At 40.2% G+C, this 21958-nt stretch overlaps 2 protein-coding genes across 6 annotated transcripts in view; one reads left to right on the forward strand and one right to left on the reverse strand.

Moving 5' to 3' along the window:
- Nucleotides 1–5686, forward strand: part of LOC125287837 (choline O-acetyltransferase-like) — a 25503-nt gene extending 19817 nt beyond the window's left edge. Inside the window, exons 12-15 of the mRNA XM_048233880.1 lie at nucleotides 337–478; nucleotides 704–766; nucleotides 1672–1809; nucleotides 3916–5686. Of these exons, the coding sequence (XP_048089837.1) occupies nucleotides 337–478; nucleotides 704–766; nucleotides 1672–1809; nucleotides 3916–4197 (625 nt within the window). The 3' untranslated portion in view covers nucleotides 4198–5686. The remainder of the gene's footprint in view (nucleotides 1–336; nucleotides 479–703; nucleotides 767–1671; nucleotides 1810–3915) is intronic.
- A 1386-nt stretch (nucleotides 5687–7072) lies between these two features.
- LOC125287838 (C-type mannose receptor 2-like) lies at nucleotides 7073–21404 on the reverse strand. 5 transcript variants are annotated; one of them, XM_048233882.1, is made up of 11 exons: nucleotides 21200–21404; nucleotides 11028–11125; nucleotides 10523–10590; nucleotides 10274–10359; nucleotides 9776–9910; nucleotides 9265–9373; nucleotides 9030–9110; nucleotides 8686–8777; nucleotides 7957–8097; nucleotides 7701–7809; nucleotides 7073–7343 (listed from the first exon to the last, which is right to left on the reverse strand). In XM_048233882.1, the coding sequence occupies exons 2-11, from the start codon at nucleotides 11033–11035 to the stop codon at nucleotides 7285–7287; spliced, it is 888 nt and encodes a 295-aa protein (XP_048089839.1). In that variant the 5' UTR covers nucleotides 11036–11125; nucleotides 21200–21404; the 3' UTR covers nucleotides 7073–7284. The 5 variants fall into 5 exon arrangements, with proteins under 5 accessions (XP_048089839.1, XP_048089842.1, XP_048089843.1 ...); XM_048233885.1 differs by lacking the exon at nucleotides 21200–21404 and adding an exon at nucleotides 11303–11389 and having other exon boundaries at nucleotides 10523–10587; nucleotides 11076–11125; XM_048233886.1 differs by lacking the exon at nucleotides 21200–21404 and adding an exon at nucleotides 11303–11389 and having other exon boundaries at nucleotides 11076–11125.
- Between the last annotated feature and the right edge of the window lie 554 nt (nucleotides 21405–21958).

A 21958-nucleotide genomic window follows, 5' to 3' on the forward strand; every position in this document is an offset into this window, starting at 1 on the left:
CTACTTTCTTTGGTCCTGACAGTGATAACAGTGGGCAGTTAGCTTGTTTACAGTTGATTCCACTGTTGCGAAGCCAGCTTCCAGGCTCAACCGTCCTTTACTATGGTTGTTATAGTTACCATTCAAATGAGCATTGATATGGAACGGTGATTAAACTTTTACCAGATCTACTTCATAGGTGTCCCGTTATACCGAATGAATAGCCACCCTACCAGCCAATCAGAAAAGATTATTTCTTCCCTCTGGGTGATAAACATGCTATAACATTCTCTTCCTTGCCACAACTCACATTTCATCACACGGCATATGACCCTCTCTCTTACTCCATCCTCGTAGGTGTAATGCACGGGCGGTGCCCACCTATGAGAGTGCCTCCATCCGCCGCTTCCACCAGGGCAGAGTGGACAACATCCGCTCCGCCACGCCCGAGGCCCTGGCCTTCGTCAGGTCCATGACGGACGAGCTGAACATGCACACCGTGAGTCAGTCATTCCTCTCACTTAGGCACAATTACACAGGGACTGCTCCTCGTGTGTCTGTGTGTGTGTTTATCTCGTAGAGACAAACATTGTCTTCCCCCTGACCTCTAGCCAGACATATATTCACTGTGTCATATGATATATGTACAGTATATATATGGAAAGAGACAAAAAAAAAAGAGAGAGAGAGAGAGAGAGCTAACTGTCTGATATTTCTCTTGCAGGATGCTGTGAGGATGACTCGGTTGCGGGATGCCATCAAGGCTCAAACCGACTACACTGTTTTGGTACGTCCTGTATACCACTGTTTCTGATCCTCGCATCAGTGCTAAAGCCATTGGATTGACCTGGATGCTTCAAATGGCAACCAGTCAGGTTAACCTGAGATATTGAGTACTGGCAACACATTATTGCAACACATAAGAGAGCTTGAGTATGAATTTGTCAAGTAACCTAGTCAAGATAAATGCCGTAAGGCTTATTTTACTGTGCTTGTCTAGACTTGTCACTGAAAGGGCACTAGTATTTCAACTCATGCAACTCATGCTAATATTTTAGTTTTGATATTCTATGCTGCAGACCTTTGCACACTTCAGTCCATCAAATCCAGAGCACTGCAATGCTTCACTGACATTATACAGATACAATAAATGCAAAGCTGCTGCGAAAACTGTTTTGATTAAAGGAACCGTATGTAAGAAATGTATTTCAATTCATCATAAAATGGCCCTGATATGTCACTAGACATTAAGAAATCATGTTCATTTCAAATACTTATATAACTGACAACAGTTGTCTGACCAGGATATTGTCATTTAAAAAGTGAAGTTGCAGCCCTCAACTGATGTTGATGTTGTCATGTTATGTTTGGCCTGATGCGCCACCCTCCACCTATCTACTAATCACGAAGTCAGTAGCGTTTCGGCATCCGGGTTGCCAGCTCTGCCAGTCAGGGTGGAGGGGGAGGGGATACACCGCTCTACAGTATTTTGAAAGTGATTGCAGGAACAGTTTTGGCCACAATCTTACAAACGGTTCCTTTAAGTTTTGGTGCACTCTGTAATTGACACAGTGTGAGGTTATATTTATTTTCCAATCATCCGCCAATTTTGCATGAAAAATACATATTCAGTGTGCAAAGGCCTTTACTTGTGTGCAATCATCTGTAATTGACTGTGAGTAATGTTTGAAGGCAATTACAGGGAATGGCATAGACAATCATTTGCTTGGCCTCCGAGAGATCGCTCAGGAACTCGGCATGGACAGGCTCGACCTCTTCGAGGATGAGACCTACCCGCTGAGCAATCAGTTCATCCTCTCCACCAGTCAGGTATGCAGGGGTGCCATCACTTGTGTGAAAGTAGTATTGCCAACTTTCTTGCCAAGCACAATGTGTTGTATTTATTATATCCGAGACAATTCATTCGGAATGGGTCATGCAGGAAGCATTTTCTTGGCATTCTTCTTGCCTCTATTAGCCTACATTTTAACACTACAATCTTATATACCATATAGTATACTCATTATAAATGTAATCAAAATGAAGCAATCCACATCCCAATCACACAGGCTATATATATATATATATATATATATATATATATATATATATATATATATATATACTGGAAAAAATAGAGACCACTGTACATTTTTCTGATGTCATCCTACGGTTCCCAAGTGACATTGGAATCAGTTGACGGTCATATTCAAATTTACAGTGGTCTCTTAATTTTGAATATGACCATCAACTCATCACTCAGCAACCGTTGTCCAGAGCAGTATTATAATATTTTATTCATATTTATTGGAGTTCATATATTTTGGAGTTCATAATTACAAGTAACCTAAAATATTTTGTCATTTAAATATTTCATATTTTTAATCTTTTTTAACACCTACCTTTAATGTCATGATTACATTGTATTAGTGGGGTGTGAGTCTAATTAAAGGGACACCAGGCAAGCTTGATGCTTTTTCTCTACGAAACTCCCCCTCGCTCGGTCTGAAGCTCTTTTCCTTTTCTTTGCATCTTCCGTCAAGGGTTTTCGCTGCTTCTTCACAGGCTCTGCCATTATACACACGTTTGCAACAATCGCTAGAGTTTCGTTAGCCTGCCTCTGTGCTGTATGCAGGATGTAAACTGATCCTGCTTCGGTCGGCGGGTAGGACACACCGAACTTGCAAGTGGGATATTCTTCTTACAGGCAGTAGGGGCGGGCGAGAGAGTCTTCATTCGCCCTGTAATGAGTCATTTAACCATATACCAACTTACGAAGATGATTAATTAACACGAAAACGTTGCCTGGTGTCCCTTTAAGTGCCTTTCACTTTAAGAAGGAGAGTAACTGTGTCTGTAGGCTATTATTTGGAAATGAGATGTGCATATGAGGATGTAAGTCAGGATGTTTGCTATTTAATTAGCAACCGTCCGTTTAATTCACTGCTTGACACTTACCCTGGAGACATATTTCACGTTAACATACACATTAATTATCACGTTAATGTTATGAAAACTAGCTTTCGGTTAACAGAGACGCAGATCATCTGCCTAATTCATTTATTTCAACAGAACAACAGCCCACATTCTGCGTTCACTCCAGCGAGACAAGTGAAATAAATGTTCTTTAAAGTGTAACTCCAGCGAAAATTGACCCCTGGGTGTTTTTCTGCATTAAAACACATCAAATTAGCCGTGGAGGCGGTATTTTTCGTTAATCAACCACTACAAAGCCTGCTCAGATATGCGCTATAGCCCCAAATCGCAAACAGTGGATTAGCTAACGGCCATGAGAGAAACACTTCCCAAATAGCATTTTTTTAACCAGTAATATTGTTCAAAACAACACCAAACTTCGTCAGTAGCTTGCTCAGGGTCCCTACACATAAAACGAAGCACCAACAACGTAGTTGGCGAACCCGGAGTTTATTACAGAAGACTGTAACGAACACTTACCAACAGTCCCCCTACCAGCTCTTCCAACCCAGTATCGGGCATTGCAAGAATTCGTTGTGCTGTCACGTTTGGATAATCTATTATTCGTGCTGGGGTTGGAGGAACTGGTAGGGGGACGGTTGGGAGGTGTCGGGACGGAGATTGACATAACTTACTTACTGCACAGTTCTCTACTGTTACAATTAGAGGGGGGTGCATTATGACCTTTCCCAGAAAAAAAAAACTAATTATGTTAAATTGAGCATATTCAATATTTTAAAACTTTTAATACCTAGCTTCAGTTGGCAGAGTGGGGTGGGTTTGGTAAATAACCACGGATGGGCATCAAACACGGGTCCATGTGGGCATCGGGGCACACTTTCACCACAGCTCCCCTCACACTCTTCCCTCTTCTAACGCCATTCTTCTTCTTCTTCTTTTTCTTCTTCTTCTTCTTCTTCTTCTTCTTTTTCTTCTTCCTTCTGCCTCCCATCCCTCCAGGTGCCCACCACCATGGACATGTTCTGCTGCTATGGTCCAGTGGTCCCCAACGGCTACGGCACCTGCTACAACCCTCAGGCCGACCACATCCTCTTCTGCGTGTCCAGCTTCCGCGAGAGCACGGAGACCAGCTCCGCCGTGTTCACCCGCGCCCTGGACCTCAGCCTGCTGGAGCTTGCCGACCTGTGCAGCAAAAATGCCGCCATCTCTGGGCCCCTCGGCACGTGCTCCTCTGCCACTGGAACCCCCACGGCAACACCCATTAAAAGTAAAATCAAGTAAAAGAAAAGATAGGAAAGTCAACCATAGCTACTGAGGCCTTCAAGTGACACACAGAGGAAGATGACCGTGTTTGTGCCCTTGAAATATATGATATACAGTATATACTTACTACTGAATCGTTCACTATTCACGATCATGTACAATATGCTACAATAGTCTTTTATTGCATATGCCGTATTTTATGAAAATGTATGTGCTTTACATATTTACAGTTACTCAACTGTGCAGATAATAGCAATATACATGCATATGGTCTACAGTAAATGTCCATAAATACTGTATATACGTAGCTAAATCGAATCGAATGGATGGTGGCCATTGTCATAGAGTACGGTACAGCAACATCAACTCACAGGAAGTCTCCCTCTCTGTCTCTCTGTCTAACAAACCATGAGAGAGCCAGTGTTTGACTACACTATGTGCCAGTAGCATTCATTTATGTGATTAATGTAGCTAATATAGCTCATTTAAAGTGTTTCTTGCAAAGCACCTTGAAATGCTTACATGTGAAAAGCACTGCATAAGTAAATGGAATAGAACTCACTATAAATATAATATAAGAGAGACATATAAGATAATATAGGCTTACTGTATGTGAACTATACTGTATGCATTGTATGTACATACAGTTTGTAACTGTAATCAATGGTAACTGTAACCAGTCTCTCTTTCATATCCATAACATGAAAAAAAAAATTATTACATTTCACATAAGGGTAAACAAGTAGGAGCTAATTTAGCTCCAGGTGACCTGTGCTCCAGGTCTTCAGGTAGGACACTATTACAGGGAAATCACACCTGTCACCAGAGTTGCACCCACTCACCGAAATTCAGGTGTAGGGTATCATGGTGATTTCTCTCTTTCTGTCTGTCTCTCTCTCTTTCTCTCTCACTCTCTCTATCTATCTATCTATTTCTCTTTCGCTCTCTCACTCACCCTCCTGTTTTCCTATTGGCCAGCTCTCATCCACCTGTAGTGGGGCACCATTTACAGATTCTCAGACCCTTAGCTCATATGAGAACAGATGTCCTCAAACGTGACAAGAGGGGCATCAGAGGGCCTTCCTGCACTATTCAACCAGTGATTTCAGCACAGAGAAGTCACAAACATCTGTGCAGATTTGTCCGAAAAAAGAGAAAGAAGGTGGTGAAAAAATGCAACTATATATGAGAGAGCTTAGATAAGAAGTCAATAAATAAACCCTGAGGTCCCTGATGTGCAGTGGAGCATTATCTATTGCATACTTTTTTTTTTAAGCAGCCAAAGATGAAAGTTGATGAGTAATTTTGAAGGGGCGTATGCACTTTATTGTACAAAAATAATGAGACTTCCTGCTTTGAGTTGTGTGGTGCTGTGCAACATTGATTCATTTTTAAAAAAAGGCAAAATAAAAGGAGCAACCCACACTATTAAAGAAGCCCTATGCAGGTCTGATTATTCCTTCGCTGTTTCTGGGTTTTCGCCGGATTTGGGCTCGCATTTTTCACGACATAGCTCCCCCTTCAGCTTCAGTAGCAAGTGACTGCTACGCTAAACCCCCACTAGCTAGCGAGCTCGCCATCAAGAAACCAAGCTAAACACATGCAGGGCTCACAATAAAACTGTCAAGCAAACACATTGTTCAAGAGCTATCAAACCACCTTACAAAAACGAAATTCACCTAAGGGTAGGCTACTTACAATTTCAACAGCAACAAAGCCAAGTCGGCGTCCGTTTTGCAGTCTTCTTAGAAACTACAATCTGACTATTGCTAGTATCCGATTGGATACTTCCGCTGAGTCACATCCGGATTTACCCGGTCCGGGTTCAGAAAGTTGCATATTCGTTTTTTCCGCGGAGAAGCGATAGGATGAGACGAAGCACCCACCAAACAACCCAGAAAGTGTTGTAGAACCATCAGAACGACTCTCAAGCTGCATAATTAAGGTCATTTTTGCTAAAATTGTTGCATAGGGCTTCTTTAACATAAGTTAATTAACTGACTTTTTTCCTCAATTTTCAGACAATATCTCTGCTGAATGTAAAAGATGTACTAAGACAAAATAAGGGTAGTGATCTATACTGTATGATAGCAATAGTGATTATAAAGATTATACAGAAGCTATTTATGTACTGTGTGTGTGTGTGTGTGTGTGTGTGTGTGTGTGTGTGTGTGTGTGTGAAGGGTAGTTCTTGTGGTATATCAGTCCTCATTGTCTCATATGGGGCATTGAGTGAATTCATGTTAACAATAGTGCAATAACAATGATGATGCCGGTATTGCAATGTAAAGAAAAACATAAATCTGAAGAAGAGAAAACAAAATATGTGTATGCTGTGAAATGTAAACGTTGAATGTGTTTGAGATGTTACCTCTGAAGAAGGGATGATAACGGTGTCTATTGTTTGTTTGTTAATGTAGTTGATGCACTGTATTCCTTTAAAAAAAGTTGTAGGTTCAGACACTGGGAAATATAAAAGTCTATATTCTGTCTCAAATGTCAGGTCAGGTATAGCCTAAGCAGTATGTTGTTCAATAGTGATATGCTGTCCTAGTATGTTCTGTTCACTCTTATGCAAATTGAATGTTTGAAAATCTAATACTTGTTTATCTTATGTTTCAAGGCTGTTCCTATAATGTTAAGAAGAAGTAAGAAAAGAAGTTGGACTTGCAATGTCCTTTTAGCCAGTAGCACTTTATAAAGTCTTGGTTAAATGTTTGTTATAACAAATGTGAATTTATTCTTGTGGTATTGTTTGAATAGACCTATTATAAGATGAAATAATTGTGAATTCTTTATTTTTGTATGGTAGAACTTTAATTGTATTTATTTTTATTTTAACATTGCCATCAAATATATTGTATTGTAAAAATACATTATATGTATACTGTGTTACTGATTTAAAAAAAGGTATTAAAAAATAAAACTGAATTGAAAATGCAATGCTAAGATTATTTTTACTTATTATTAAGATAGCAAGAACAGCATTTTTATGTAATTTTAAAACAGGTAAAATCATAGTAACTACATTTCTGGAAATAACAATATCATTCAGTGGGAGCTTGCTTTTGATCTTGAAATGGAAGCATTTCTTTCAGCAACTCCTCAGCCCATGGAACACACTGATGGATACCCAGACTCACAACTGATATCATTCCACGAATCTGAGGGGGGAAAAGAAAGTTTCATCAACATGACAAGACTACACAGTGAATAGCCTGGACATCTATATGGGAATGACAGGAATAGAGTGCTGTACAGCAAAGCTGTGCTTTGTGAAAAAATCAGAACAGGAGACTGTTTTGAAATGGTTTGTAATCCCTACCTGGGAGTCTATTCACAGTATTCAGCCTATACTTAACCCTGAGCTGCTCCAGGGGACTGCCCCTATAGTTAGTTCTGACTGTAGTTAGTAAGTCTCTCTGGATAAAAATGGATTCAAGGTGTTCATTCCAACAGGAATATTAGTATAGTAGATTAGTAAATACAGTAGAGTAGTAAAAGAAGATTAGGAACTGTACCTCCAGTTATATGTGCACAATTCTCACCACCATAATAATTGTCAGGCTGAGCAGAATGCCAGTGAGTGTAGTCAAACCTGGACCCGTCACTCCAAACCCACACATCCTCCTGAGAAAGAGAAAACTAAATACTGTAGGTAACATTTTTAACATTAAAGTATTGTTTTAAACTGGCCATGCATTGTTAATTAAGTTGCATGTCGTCATTGTGTGTTGTCATGTGTCATTATTGTAGAATTCAATGTGCAGCTGTGACCTGAGCAGCATCGGTCCCTCCGATCCACGTGTATGGTGCGTCACTAGGGGCAGTGAGTCTATGGATCAGATCCTGGATGAATAAGAATTCATCTTTGCTGTGTACCGAGGCCAGGTGCCCTCCCATCCTCACACAGTTACGCTGCAAGAAGAAGTCTCAATTGAAGTTTTATTAATGATACACCACTATTTTGGAGGGGTTCATATCTAGACATATTGGTTACACTGATATGGTTGATAGGGTAAATATGACTACCATGTCCTGTTAACAAGTCTCAATGTGCTAATTTGTGTTTGGTCACATCCTTCATGATCAGAACACTTGTGGGTGTACTACTAGTCAAGACAGGATATAGTTTGTGGATATCATTTAGTCAGAGTTATACAACTCATAAAAGTGCTATGATTGATATGCAATACAATTAATGTGGTACTGAACATTCAATAATCAGTTAATAATGGGGTCAATAATGTTGCATCCTCTACTTAAACACTCAATGACCCGTGGGCTGGGGTCAACGTTTGGGTAGGAGGAGAGGAGGAGAAGGCGGGCGCTGGCGCTTTACATTGAATTCCTTTTCATTGGTCATTATACTTTTATTGTAGATGTCATTTAAGGAATTGTACAGCCCTCTCGTTGATTGATAAGCAATTCACGTGATACTAAAAGGGTGAATACAAGTTACGTTAACAAACTGGAATGTCTTTAATGTGACAGGGTAGGACACACCTCAGCTTCAGCCCAAGTTGTTACAGTGTGAACAAACTGAAAGCAGCGGCTCCCAAACTCTGACCAGCCCCCAGGGCAAGTCCTCAGACACTCTAAAAATGAAAAGATGCCACAAATGGTTCTTATGGCCAGTACACTGTTCCCCACATTACTCTCTGTAACTCTGTTATAATGACTGAACAGTAACTATAACTCTGTTATAATGAGTTATTTTTTATTTCTGCTGGAATTACACTTTAGTGGAATTGAACTAATGTTAAATACTGAATCAAATAACAACTCATAGAAAACATGAATAAAAAATATTTTAAACACAGGAATGGCAGGGAAAAGAAAATACTTACGTGGAAACGACACTTTCATGGAACACGCTGATGAACAGACTGATGGATGACCGTACTCACAACCATAATCATCCCACTTCCCTGAGGAAAACAGAGATCTTCGTCAATCCTACCAGCAAGACAAAACTGTTTTGAAAGTGAAAGTGTTGATATGAGATATAAAATTAGGGAATCAAGATCCACAGGAAGTTTTCAGGCAAGCAGAAACAGAGTAAATGAACATTAGGAATGGTACCTTTATGCATATGTAAACAATGCTGGCCAACACCATAATTGTTAGGCTCACCAGCGTACCAGTGAGTGTAGTCAAACCTGGACCCATCACTCCAAACCCACACACCCTCCTGAGAAAGAGACACACCATTTCAACCTAAATAGGTATCTGCTTCTGCAGTGTTTTAAACTGGGCATACATCATTCTGTGTTTGTTCTGTGTTTATATAGCCTTCATCTTCTGCTATTATTTAGTACTATGGTCATTAGATTGGTAAATGGGCTGCATTTATATTCTACTCCTCTCAGTACTCAAAGCACTTCACAATTATAACCTCACATTCCCCCATTGACACGTATACGAAGGCTGCCATGCAAGGGGACATGCCTGCACAGCACACAGAGAGCAGTTTGGGATTCACTCATTCTGACAGGGTCAGGGGGAGCTGAGATGTAGCCAGAATACTTCCGGTTCGACTCCTGAACAACTCCTTTACTTCTCGTGCCACTGCCGCCGACAGATTGCAGCTTACCTTAGCAACATCGGTTCCTCCAATCCATGTGTCCCTGGCGTTGCGAATGTGTTTGTTGATCAGATCCTCGATAATAGAAGACTCATGTTTGCTGTGTACCGAGGCCAGGTGTCCTCCCATCCTCACACAGTTACTCTGCAAGAAGAAGGATCAATTGTTCAAAGTTATATTGATGATAAACAAAAGGTTCACAACATCATAAACCTCTCTGAGGAATTGGCTTGAGTTATGATGAGGTCTTAGAATTATGGAAGCTTCTTCACAGGTTAAGCTTAGGTTATATATACAGTATATGTGCAAATGGACAGAGAGTATTCCCGGGTTGTTTAAGATAGTAGAATATGAGCATCTATTGCTGTTTTTGCATAACTCAAGTATCATCATGTGAGCATTTAGACCATGGAATTTATTATGTGTCTTTAGAAACATTGCCCTGACAACCTTACATATCTCCTCTATCAAAGAAGACAAGAAAATAAGCAAAACAGTAGGACACACCTCAGCTTCAGCCCAAGGTTTTTCATCTTGGACAACGTTAAAGCAGTGGCTCTCATACTTTGACCAGCCCTCAGGGCAAATACACTCTGAAAATGAAAAGATGCCACAAATGTTGGTAATAGGGGCAAAACACTGTTCCCTCTGTATCTCCAAAAGTAAATGCTACTTGTCAAAATCACAAAAGAAATCTGTTGAGACTTATTGTATTGTATTTGTATAATGGATTTTATTCGTAAAAAGGCTGCATACCTTGGGCTTCTCCTCCGCAGCAGAGAAGGAGAGCAGAGAGAAGGAAGCTGCCTCTGCTGATCATGCTGCTAGCCAAAGCAAGAGGGGGCATTTGACATGATGGAACTAGATTACATTAGTTGAAATTTGAGATACAAAAAAGCCAGACAAAACGTAATGACAGTAAGGTTTTAACACATTAAAGTGTCACAAATAAGTACAAAAGGTTACCTACAAAAGGAAGTATAGCACATTTAATACAGAGGCAATTCAACATCTATTCATCAATAGAAAGTAAATACCGGTAAACAGATACAGAGTACAGCATTATGGAAGTACAGTGTAGCCCAGATTGTGTTTATGTCTTTAACATTCACTAGTCAGCTGTATCTGTAGGCTGTAAGTATACAATTTGTATTAGTGTTAAGAAATGTTTAGTTTCAGTGCAAGCATATCCCAGACTCTCTCTCTCGGTACCAAACAGAGATCCATACAGCAGAGGTCTGCAATAGAGCCCATGTAATACCTGAACATAGATGTTTCAGAGAAAGGGAGTGGGACCTCCTTTCCTTACCAAAGCCTAAAAATGGAGCTTCAAAGAATTCCACCCAGTACAACTTAAGCCTGAAAAATAGAGCAAAAAAGCCTAAAATATAGTTTATTTCTCCAATTTAGGCCATGTACTATATGCCTTTCTTTTTTAGAGCAGTTGTAGTGTGCCACAGGGGAAAACATCCAGAAATAATATAGCACCAAACAAAGAGTTTCTCTTAGACGGTAGTTATCTGGAGCTATGCTTACCCTCAAGAGTTGTGGAACTGGTTAGATGGTCAGGACATATCAATGGTCACTATCCCTTATTCTTGTCTTTGTTATTTCCTGTCATTGTTGCTAAGACATGAGCAACATTTTCCATTCCTTAAAAGGAACTTCTTCAACTAATGTTTATGGTGATTGGTTACCATAATTCTTGATACTTTGTATAACTGTGAGTTAAACTTAACATTTAACCACACCTCCAAACTGTCCTTCATTGATTGTGAAAGAGAAGGCACGATAAGTTCTTTCTTGCCCTTGTTACCCAACAGCTCAATGTGAATAAGCATATTTGCACCGGGCTATGCTATATCATTTGTATTTTGCAGGGTTGGAAAATGTATTAATCAAATGTAGTTTGTAACAAAATACTTTGAAGGATTGTATTTAGAGTAATCCCCTCTGGACATGTCTGAAGTCGGAAAAAATTAAACGTCAACTGAGGGAGCCAAAATGGTGAACTTTATGACCCTTCTGCAAGGACAACATGGGGTATAAACCAAATGTCTTTGTTTGTGCTCATTTTAAAAAGTAACTAACTTCAGAACTTGAATTGTTAGGTGTGTCAAGTGCTACAAGACTACAATTTGATAAAGATACTGTGGGACAACATTAGGACACGGACCCCATATGACCATCACCTTTGACCCCATGATCTTGAGTACCTAATAGCTGATGTTCATTCTTACTACAGGACTGTATTAAAATCACTTAATGAATTTGACATGATTATTTATGTAGGTGTCCTGATGCGTAAATAATGGAGGAGACGGAGGCAAAGACCTCCCCAATGTGAAACAGACTGGAGTTTTCTCCACCGAGTTAATTCATTCTGTATATTGGGACACCTTACAGGATGTTATTCTGTTCCCCATGTTGCCAGTCATGTTTGTAGGCAATAGGAAAGCATTTATAGCAAAAAGCGAAATGCAGTTCAGTTTAAAAAGAGGCCGTCCTGTTCAATTTGTTGTACTTCTTTCATTGGTTACGGAAAATGATGGTGGGTAGTTTGCTTTGTTACAGTTGATTCCACTGTTGTGAAGCCTGCTTGTTGTCAGTTCAGTCATTGTTTACATTGATATAGGATGGTGATTACATTTTTGTACCAGATATACCATTTTGTACCAGATGTTTTGTACCTACTTTTTTAGGAGCCCTAATGTACAGAATTAGTAGCCCCCTGCCAGCCAATCAGAAAATAGTATTTCTTGTCTTTGGGGATACGTTTTCAATAATATGCCTTGTAGTTTCTTTTAGAAGTTAGTATACCATGATTATTGTGTGGGGATTTTTGTATTTTCATATGACTACTTGCATTTTAATGAAATACATTTTTCACATCAGTATTTTGTATTTTATTTTGTTACATTTCATGAGCTAGTATTTGTAGTTTGTAACAAAATAGTTTTGGATGTATTTGTGCCCACCTCTGGCTATGCGGAGACATTTTGGTGACTGTTTAAAAAGAGCATCTCTGACTCTGGTCTTGTTAGTTATTTTATCCACTGATGGCAAAGTTTTCTTCACAACTCAACTGATCAGGAAAACCCATTCAGACCCAAAAGAACTTGCTTCAGATACACTACCAGCCAAAAGTTTGGAGTGAGGCCCCAGCAGGGGATTTGGATGGGGTTTGTTGTCCTTTTTACACATACTTTAACTATGTAAAGTATCAACAAATGACACAAACATAGCAAAATGCAAAATAAAGTTGAACTTGCTCATATTGAAAACAATGTTTTTCTTTTTGTTGTACCCTTTGTAATTATATTTTATTTTCTGTGTTAGAGCCATTTGCAAACAAAATGTGTCATTTTGGCCAAAGTGATTCCATTGAGGCCTGTGTGTTGATTGTTTTGACAATGTGAATGTACAGAAGCATTGAAGCAGCAGAGAAAAACTGTTTCTCGTACCCTGATTGCTCAATTTATAAAATAATCTTCTGAAAGGCACAGTAGTATCATCATGACTCAACATTGTAGTATAGTCCATAGTCAGCATGACACTATGCCACTTATAACATGTATGCAAGACACTGTCATATATTTCAACATGTCAGGATGTAGCTACTATCTACAAAATCACAAAACTGTTGTCACAAAACTGTGAGCACCTTAGACTCAAAACAAACGTGTCATATCTTAAGCTGTAGCAAAATCTGTTTAACCATAATTGTTCAAATAAATTACTTATGTGACCAATGTATCTTTACGACACATACCAGATATTAGGCTTTTCAGAAAGTATCAGCACCAGAAGTAAGTACATTGAGTTAAAAGAAAAACGAAAAGATAAAACACCAAAAGAATCCATACTCTAAAATATGAAATATGCAAAACTACATCAATAAATTATCTAAAGTAATTAAATTATAGATTTAATTACAAAACTAGATACAACTAGATTTGAGATGTATTGCATTATTTGCTTCATTGAATAAAACAAAAGTATTGTATAACAATGAAATAAGTGATGATTTCAAAGTCACTGTGGATATAACCCTGTGATTAATAGCCTATGAGACATATGAGAGTTTGGATTTTTTTGAGGTATCGGGCAGTTAAGGGCATGTTAGGTCTATTTAGGGCCCAATCACTGGAGGAACAGGCTGTGGCCTGCATTGAAGGTGCAAAGCCCTATTACTTTTTCTCCTATTAAGGATTAATATTATTATTATTAGAAGTAGTAGTACACAGGGAACTGTGCTCTCTCCAGTCCTGTTCACCCTGTACACATCTGACTTCTGCTACAACACCGAGTCATGCCACGTGCAGAAGTTTTCTGACGATACTGCTATTGTGGGGTGTATCAGGGACGAGCAAGAGAAGGAGTACAGGAGCCTGGTGGAGGACTTTGTCTAAAGGAACCATATGTAATATATGTCACTAGACATTAAGAAATCATGTTCATTTCAAATACTTATATTATACACTGACAACAGTAGTCCGGCCAGGATATTGTCATTTAAAAAGTGAAGTTGCAGCCTGTTGTGTTTTGTCATGTCATGTTGTGTTTGGCCTCATGCGCCACCCTCCACCTATCTGCTAATCACGAAGTCAGTACTGTTTCGGCATCCGGGTTGGCAACCTCAAGTCAAGGGGGAGCGGGAGGGGATACACCGCTCTACAGTAAGTGATTGCAGTACCAGTTTTGGCCACAATCTTACATATGGTTCCTTTACTGTAAGTTATAAAATTAAAGGGCCTTGTTATGCTACATCTCAATCATACAGGGATAAGTATCAGAAATGCTGCTAGCATAGCACATACCTGTCAACATTTAGCTTTCCAAAAATGGGAGATTTTTTTCGGTTGCAGTGTTTATACCGGATCTGTGTTTGCATATTTAATGTTTCATACACATGTTTCAACACTGCATCAAAGATTGTTAAGGCAGATCAAGATATTTCATCAGGAGCCACTTCCGGGATCCCGGATCGCACGAGGGGGGGGTCATAATCCCCCTTTATGCAGAGCAGAGGCAGTGACTGCTCCATTGAAGTCTATGGGCATAGCTCAGAATTTTACCACATATGCTAAGGTCTTGGTTCTATAGAGTTAGGAATGTGAATTTCGGCCACATTTTCATGATCCTCAAACCCTTCTGAACATTTCATGTACATTTTTAGCATTTTTGAGCATTCCAGTCTGGAGAAAATCGACTTTATATCAGGTGTGCACCGGTTATTTATGCTGCTGTTGGCCGGTTGCAATGTACGCTCATCAATACGTCATCGACACACCTCTTTATGCAGACAGGATTTGATCCCCATTTCGCGCCCATAGACATGAACAACGACGAAGTATCTTGCTCCGCCTTAACAATCTTTGACTGCATTTCGGTCGTTGCTTTTACCTTACCATTACCTTACGCATGACAGTTATGTATCCACCAGCTGCCTGCCTGCAGCCTACTTCTAAAACTCCAAAGCTGCTTGCTGTCAGATTTGGTTCCGAGGGAACAAGTTCAGTGTATCAACAACACTCAATAACAGTTTATGTGATGTGTTAATCAATTAAATTCCCAACAATTTCACAACAGCTAGTTCTGGAGTAGGCCATTCAACTAGCCCGCTTGCTTACGACGAGACTCAGGCTGCGCAGTTGGCACCCGCTTCCTTATTTGGGTTTTGGGTTGCCAGGTTTTAGCCTATGACAAAACAGTTGAAATTGAAACTAAGTGATCGTGTATGTGTAGGGTGTATTTCATACACAAACTGGCAACCTGAATGGATCAATGATTTTAAAATGAAGTTTGATGGCCATGCAAATTACGGAGTTTTCCGGGAGAAATAACAAAACGGGAGGGTTCTGGGAGATGACCTTGAAATACGGGAGAAACCCGGGAAAAACGGGAGTGTTGACAGGTATGGCATAGCATGTGGAGGAGAAGGCGAATGAATTGCTGTGGTCAGTGTATGAGTCAGCAAACAGAATTGAACGCTCAATTCCCTAGCACCTTTTGGTGCCGAAAATCCAATGGGCAGTAGTCCAGCATTGGTACGGGAATGGAATGGAGAGGGGGTAGAGGAGGAAGGGAGGGAGCAGTCGTCAAGACATCTGGGAGGAGGCAGCCTGGGACTGAGCTCCAGCTAGGGGAAGTTAGAGGGGGCAGGGAAAAATGAGGAGGAGGCAGTAGCAACGCTAATGCTACCAGAGCTGGCTAAGACCTGTAAGCAATCGCGAAAGGAATAAGAAAGGGCGGGGGGGTGGCAGTCAGTGCGAAAATTGGCTGGAGGGGTGGCAGACTGAGACAAAGTCCCAGCTGGGGTAGGAGGGAAGAGGAGGAGTCGATATTAGCAATGCTGTCACTAGCTGACTGTGAACCGCCTCGATGGGCTGCGAGCTGGGAACAGACACGCCAGCTCGCTGCCATCAGCGCGCTCTAGATGGGTAGGCCACAGCCTCAGCGCCTGCACCCAGGGTGGTGATGGAGTAGCAGAGCTTTTGCACTGGTTTCACCAGACTCACCACTTTCTTTCACTTTGGGAAGAGAATCTGGATACTCAGAATTGGGAAATATTTCCAGCCCTAGCATCTAAACACTCCTTCATACCAACCTCAAGTTTCTTGAGAAAATAAACAAATAGACAAAAAAGCAGGTCAAATCATTTCAACAGCTACAAAAATAGATGGCCATAGAGTGGGGGAAATGTCTTGGATGAGTATATTTTGTATATCTTCATTTACAGTAATATAATAAAATTGATTATATTTTAATGTCCCCATGATGGAATTTGTTTTAGAACAGCATAGCCCAGTGACAGACAACTTAGATAATTAACTTTAATATGTTTATATTACATTTTATTCAAATACAAAGACATTTTATGTGAGAGTAAGGTATTTGTGTTTTTTTGTCCTTCAATTTATGAGTATGGTGTTTGCATCTGGTTTCCCTAATGTATTTGTGCTAATTTCACATCTTGAGCCTGTTTCTGTTTATCTGGATGTTTTGCCTCATGCCACCCTTGAATTAATCAGTGCCTCACTAGTGCCACCCTTGTTAAAAATGTCTAGAATCGTCACTGCTGACTGCAATTTTTTGATGTACTGGCACACAACACCGGTGAAATGCACTGAAGATTCACTTAGCCATGGTCACATGACATGGGCAATTTGAACCACGTTTCGCAGTAGTGTTTCTAAACACGTGTGCTCCGAAAGCTCAATACTGATTTGAGACGTCAGTTTCGAGCATCACATCCCTACATACTAGGCAGCCGGGACAAGGAAACTCCCAGCTCCATTAGCAACATCTGCTTACTTGAAAGGCTTTACAACAGCGTGTGGCATGGTGGGCAGGTAAAGAGAGTTTACATCTCGTACAAACTGATGCTGGATGAGAGATGCCTGATAATCAACTCTATGGGCTCTTCCTGAACTATGTTTTAGAAAAGTAAGAAAATCATCCAAAGTGAGATGTACACAGCTGCGCTTCTCTTTTCCAGAAAGAAAAGCTGATGTGTGTGTGTGTGTGTGTGTGTGTGTGTGTGTGTGTGTGTGTGTGTGTGCGTGTGTATGTGTTTGTGAGAGAGAGAGAGAGGGGGGGGGAAAGATAGAGAGAGAAAGATGAGACAGATTGTGCGTTTATTCCTGTTTGGAATAGGGAGTGTATGCGTGTGTGTGTGTGTGTGTGTGTGTGTGTGTGTGTGTGTGTGTGTGTGTGTGTGTGTGTGTGGAGTGAGACACAGAGTAGTAGAGCTGGAAGAGATGCTGGTGTGAGATGTGTGTTGGCGATGGGGATCAATGGAGTGCTCAGTGCACATTGGAGAACATTGGAACTCTCCTGCTACTCAAGGCAAGGAACACAGGGGAGGAAGAATACGCCACCCGTTGACTGCCATCGACTCCTGTTCTGCCCCGAACCACATCAGCCTCTAACCCTTCCACATATCAACGCCTTGCGAGGTTTACCTTGGCTGAGCCAAAAGTGATCTTTCAGGAAGAAAAAAAAAACGGTGAAACATTACATCTAGCTCATGAATTCAACTGGACTCCGTGTACACTTTGGATAACCCTGTTCACCAAGACCGAGCCGGTCTACATTTCTATGGATCATTTCCAGGAGATTGGAGAGTAGGCTACAGACCTTTCTCTCCAGCACCTTGTTCTGACTCTGGAGCTACAGGCTAACAGCTAAGAAAACTCAGTAACACTTTACTTGACAGTATCGACATAAGAGTGACATGACACTGTCATGACCACATGACACTGTCATGACACATGAAACCTAACCCTAATCCTAACCTCTAACCCTAAGACTAAACCTAATCCTAACCCAAATTTGTTATGACAAAAACCGAATGTCACTTAATAACAGAAGCGTTATGTCATAAACGTTTATGACTTGTTTATGACGCGTTCATGACAGTGTCATGTCACTCTTAGTCTTATGTCGACACTGTCAAGTAAAGTGTAACTGAAAACTCATTCATGTGAATGAAAATGTAACACCCTCACCAAATGTAAAAGATTCACAAGACATTCAGTAGCAGATGCTGAAGAAGCGGCTTTGTCTTGAAAGGTTGCAGAATGGGCATTTGTAATTCCACCTGCATTATGCTTAAAATGATAAGGCAAATAAGTGTAAATGTATGCATTACTCAACATGTGGCAGCATCTTGCCTAATCAGTTTGCCTAATTCAGTGCAACTGAATGCTTACGTATGAGGAAACCCTGAAGATGGAGTTTCTGTAATGGCCAATTACCACAATACATTCCTGTCACTCAAGTGGATAGCACACCGCACACACACTCACATTAATTGGTGTCTTCTGTAATGCACAGATTACTATGAGGTGAGACATATCACATAAATGCAATTTTGACAGTGGCAAACCTCTTAAATCTTTTGCCGTTAAGATTCTATGGGTTTATAGATGTATACATTCACATAGCTGCGCCTGAAGAATTTAGACTTTAACTTTTTAACGATTGAAATACCACTGGCATGTTTCTGTCTGCCAGTCTTAAAGTTGGTCAATTAATGGAGACCAAGCCTATCTGTTAGTAGTGGCTCTTTGTAATAATCCCACTGCCATTTAAGAGCTTCCAAGGTAAGAGTTGGTCTGGCAATAATTTGACACAGACTCAGGAGCCTAATTGGCCTGGAAATGGGGCCCTATTAGTTAACAGTTTCTCAGAACTCTGCATAACCCAGAAGAAAAGTACATGTCTCAAATGCCTCTTCCATTTTATAAGTCAATCTAGGAAGATATGGCTTATTCCCTATCTGACGTCTCCTTCCCAAGACCTTCAAGGTCTCTGAGGTAATTGGAGTACACTTTAGAGTACCCTGAGTTCTGAGGAAATGGGGACTGCCTGCCTTGATGCAGTTAAATGGATAATGTGTAGCTAAAGAGGCACTCCTAAAACCCATCTCATTGCCTCAAAGGATCATATTTATAAATTTTGTTTATTTTTTAAAAATCCCGTCATAGCTTTGAAATATCTTGTATACATCTCAACCTCCTCTGCCTTATCTTCAATGTGGGGAGAAAAGTGACCCAAAAAAAATAACCCAAATTAATCCAAAATGATTCATAAACACCCCACAAGTCAGTCAGGACTGGATCGTTGTCACGCAACAATAACAGGCTGGGCTGATTTGCTATTCTGATTCGTTTTTCTGATTCGTTATTCTGATTTGTTATTCTGAAACATCAGATGGTGCACTGCCCACCTAAACCAAATATACTCAGCCGTGGTCTATCACATTTATTTTTCCTTGTGATATCTGTGACATGTAAGCAGTAAGGTTGAATAGTTGATTTTTGCCAGAGTGGTACTTTAAACCAGTTTGTGGTATTGTGCATTTACGGCAAATGACAATTGAGGAGTAAAAAGAACCTGGGGTCTATTTATGGTTGTTAACAAATTCAAACTTCCGTTTGGAGGCAAAAATATGAGTTCATATGAGTTCTAGACCATTTTTTGCATCAACAACTAAATAGCTTAAAAGTGAAAGTGTGAGGGCCATGGCACCATGGCGTGGTAGAAGTTATCTTAGCTTGGGTAGCCTATGCTAAGTGCAGAAATAAAGTGGCCTTACTTCAGTCATAATTTCTTTCTCCCAAAGTTTATGAATGAAATGATTTCTTGATTCCACTTTAATGGATAGGTAGCTACCAGGCTGCCAACGCTCATGTGCAAAAATGTCAAACTAGCAACTTATTATTCCATTACCAGCAACAGAGGTTATTAATATAGATTTATTTTATAAGCTAAGTGAAGGCTATTCCTATCCCACGATACCCCTTTAACTCTGTCTTGCAGATAGTATAGTTGGCACTAAATTGTGTGTGTGTGTGTGTGTGTGTGTGTGTGTGTCATCCCCCAGCTTCCATGAGTTGACAGTATTGATTACTGTGCTGTAATTGTAGGCTACTGTACTGGAGCAATCTTGAACAGACACTATATACAACACAAGTGTAGAAAGTATATCTCTGTGTTGCATTTGTGTATCATTTTGTTGCAAGAATGAGATTTTGAAAAATATGTTTCAATGAAAAAATTGCACTTTAACATAGATTTAACATAGAGTTGTTTATCTCCACAGGTTATTTGTCTTCCTAAGTCTTATTTGGTTTGTGTGTTGAGTTTTTACACAATGAGCCTAATTTTGCACAAAAAAGAAAGTAAGCAATTGGCATAAACTGTAACTCCCTCTGGTGTTAAATGATAATCTGTGTTAAATGACAAACTGTAACTTCCGCTGGTGTTAAATGATAAACTGGCTGTCGCATGAGGAGCCAACACCGAGGAAAAGAGGACCTAGAGGAGTGACGATGAATGGCAATGACATCACAGCCAGTGGACAACCAGCGCGACGGTCAGTCTGGGTTCGGTATTGGGTCACTCTCTGCTGTTGTACAGTGCGGCTACCACTTCTTCAGAGCCATGAAATGGGGCATTAAATTGGGCAGTAAATAGTCTCTCGGTGCCACATAGAGAGACTCCTTTGGGTGTGATGAGTGTGTTGCTAAGCCAGAGTGGACAGTGTTTATTATTCTGTGGTAGCAATATCTATGGCATATTAAACTAATCTTGCACAGAAAATGGCAGTGTCTTCTAAGACTGACTACTGAGAGAGCTTATGGCTAATATATACACAATCATCGATCTTAAAGAGATCTTAAAGCTTATGTTGAGGAAATCAGAGATAGGGATTTGAAATATTAAGTTTCATAATTGAGTGCTTAATCCAAATAACTAAACAACAAAAATGGATCCAGTTGCAAATCCGCTATCTGCATTCAAATTCTGTGGAATTTAATTGGGGCATTAAAAATGTGCTTCACTTGCCAATACATCAAATTGTTACAGTATGTATGATTAAACTGACTGCATTTACAAAGCTCAAATCCAATCAATGGAAACCTTTACTGATGACCAGGTCTGTGCTCCAGAGGTCGAATCCTGTTTTCCTTTTCCATGAAACTGTCCATGCTGCTGCCATCCTGTCTCATAAATCAATTTGAGGAGACTGTAATTGTGTTCTGTCCTGTCCTTTTCTTTCTTACCTGCTGTTGCGCCATCATATTTTTTTTTAGCCTGACCAGGCCACTTACTAGGCTAACCATACTACACACACACACACACACACACACACACACAAACATACACATATATATTTTTATATATATACACTGCATACACATACACACATACAGACACACACACACACACACACACACACACGGGGGCGCCTGCAGGAATTAATGCTATGGTACGCACACCCATCACAAAAAAAATCACGCGTGGATAATATTTGTCCGTTTTCCCGGTTTTAGCCCCGTGCATCCACATGCAATAATACAACAATAACGTCTACAATGACCTATTCATTTGGACAACTTGATACAGCCCATTAAGGTTTTGCACCTACGTCATAATGTCATGTGACCGTTTGTTTACAACTAGAGTGGTAGGCAAGAATGGTAGGCAAGGCACTGCAGAGAGTGGTAGGCAAGCCTACAACAGTCTGTTGCATAGGCTACACATAGTTACAAATAGCTTCAAAATTGAAATTTTAATATCAAATATTGACCGGGATGCCGACCACTTGTGTAGGCCCTAACAGTTGGTTTTACAATAAGAAGCAAAAAGGCAACGAACGACTGTTTAGCCTACCTATCC

This window comes from Alosa alosa, chromosome 22, assembly GCF_017589495.1.
Source record: "Alosa alosa isolate M-15738 ecotype Scorff River chromosome 22, AALO_Geno_1.1, whole genome shotgun sequence".
In the NCBI taxonomy this organism is placed as follows: domain Eukaryota; kingdom Metazoa; phylum Chordata; class Actinopteri; order Clupeiformes; family Clupeidae; genus Alosa; species Alosa alosa.

Excerpts from the sequence above, each read along its gene's own strand:
- LOC125287838 (XM_048233882.1), bottom strand. Across the intron at positions 9,911-10,273 it reads AACCTTGGGCTGAAGCTGAG|AGTAACTGTGTGAGGATGGG; the intron begins GTGTGTCCTACT and ends TTCTTCTTGCAG. Across the intron at positions 9,374-9,775 it reads GAGGAACCGATGTTGCTAAG|GAGGGTGTGTGGGTTTGGAG; the intron begins GTAAGCTGCAAT and ends TCTCTTTCTCAG.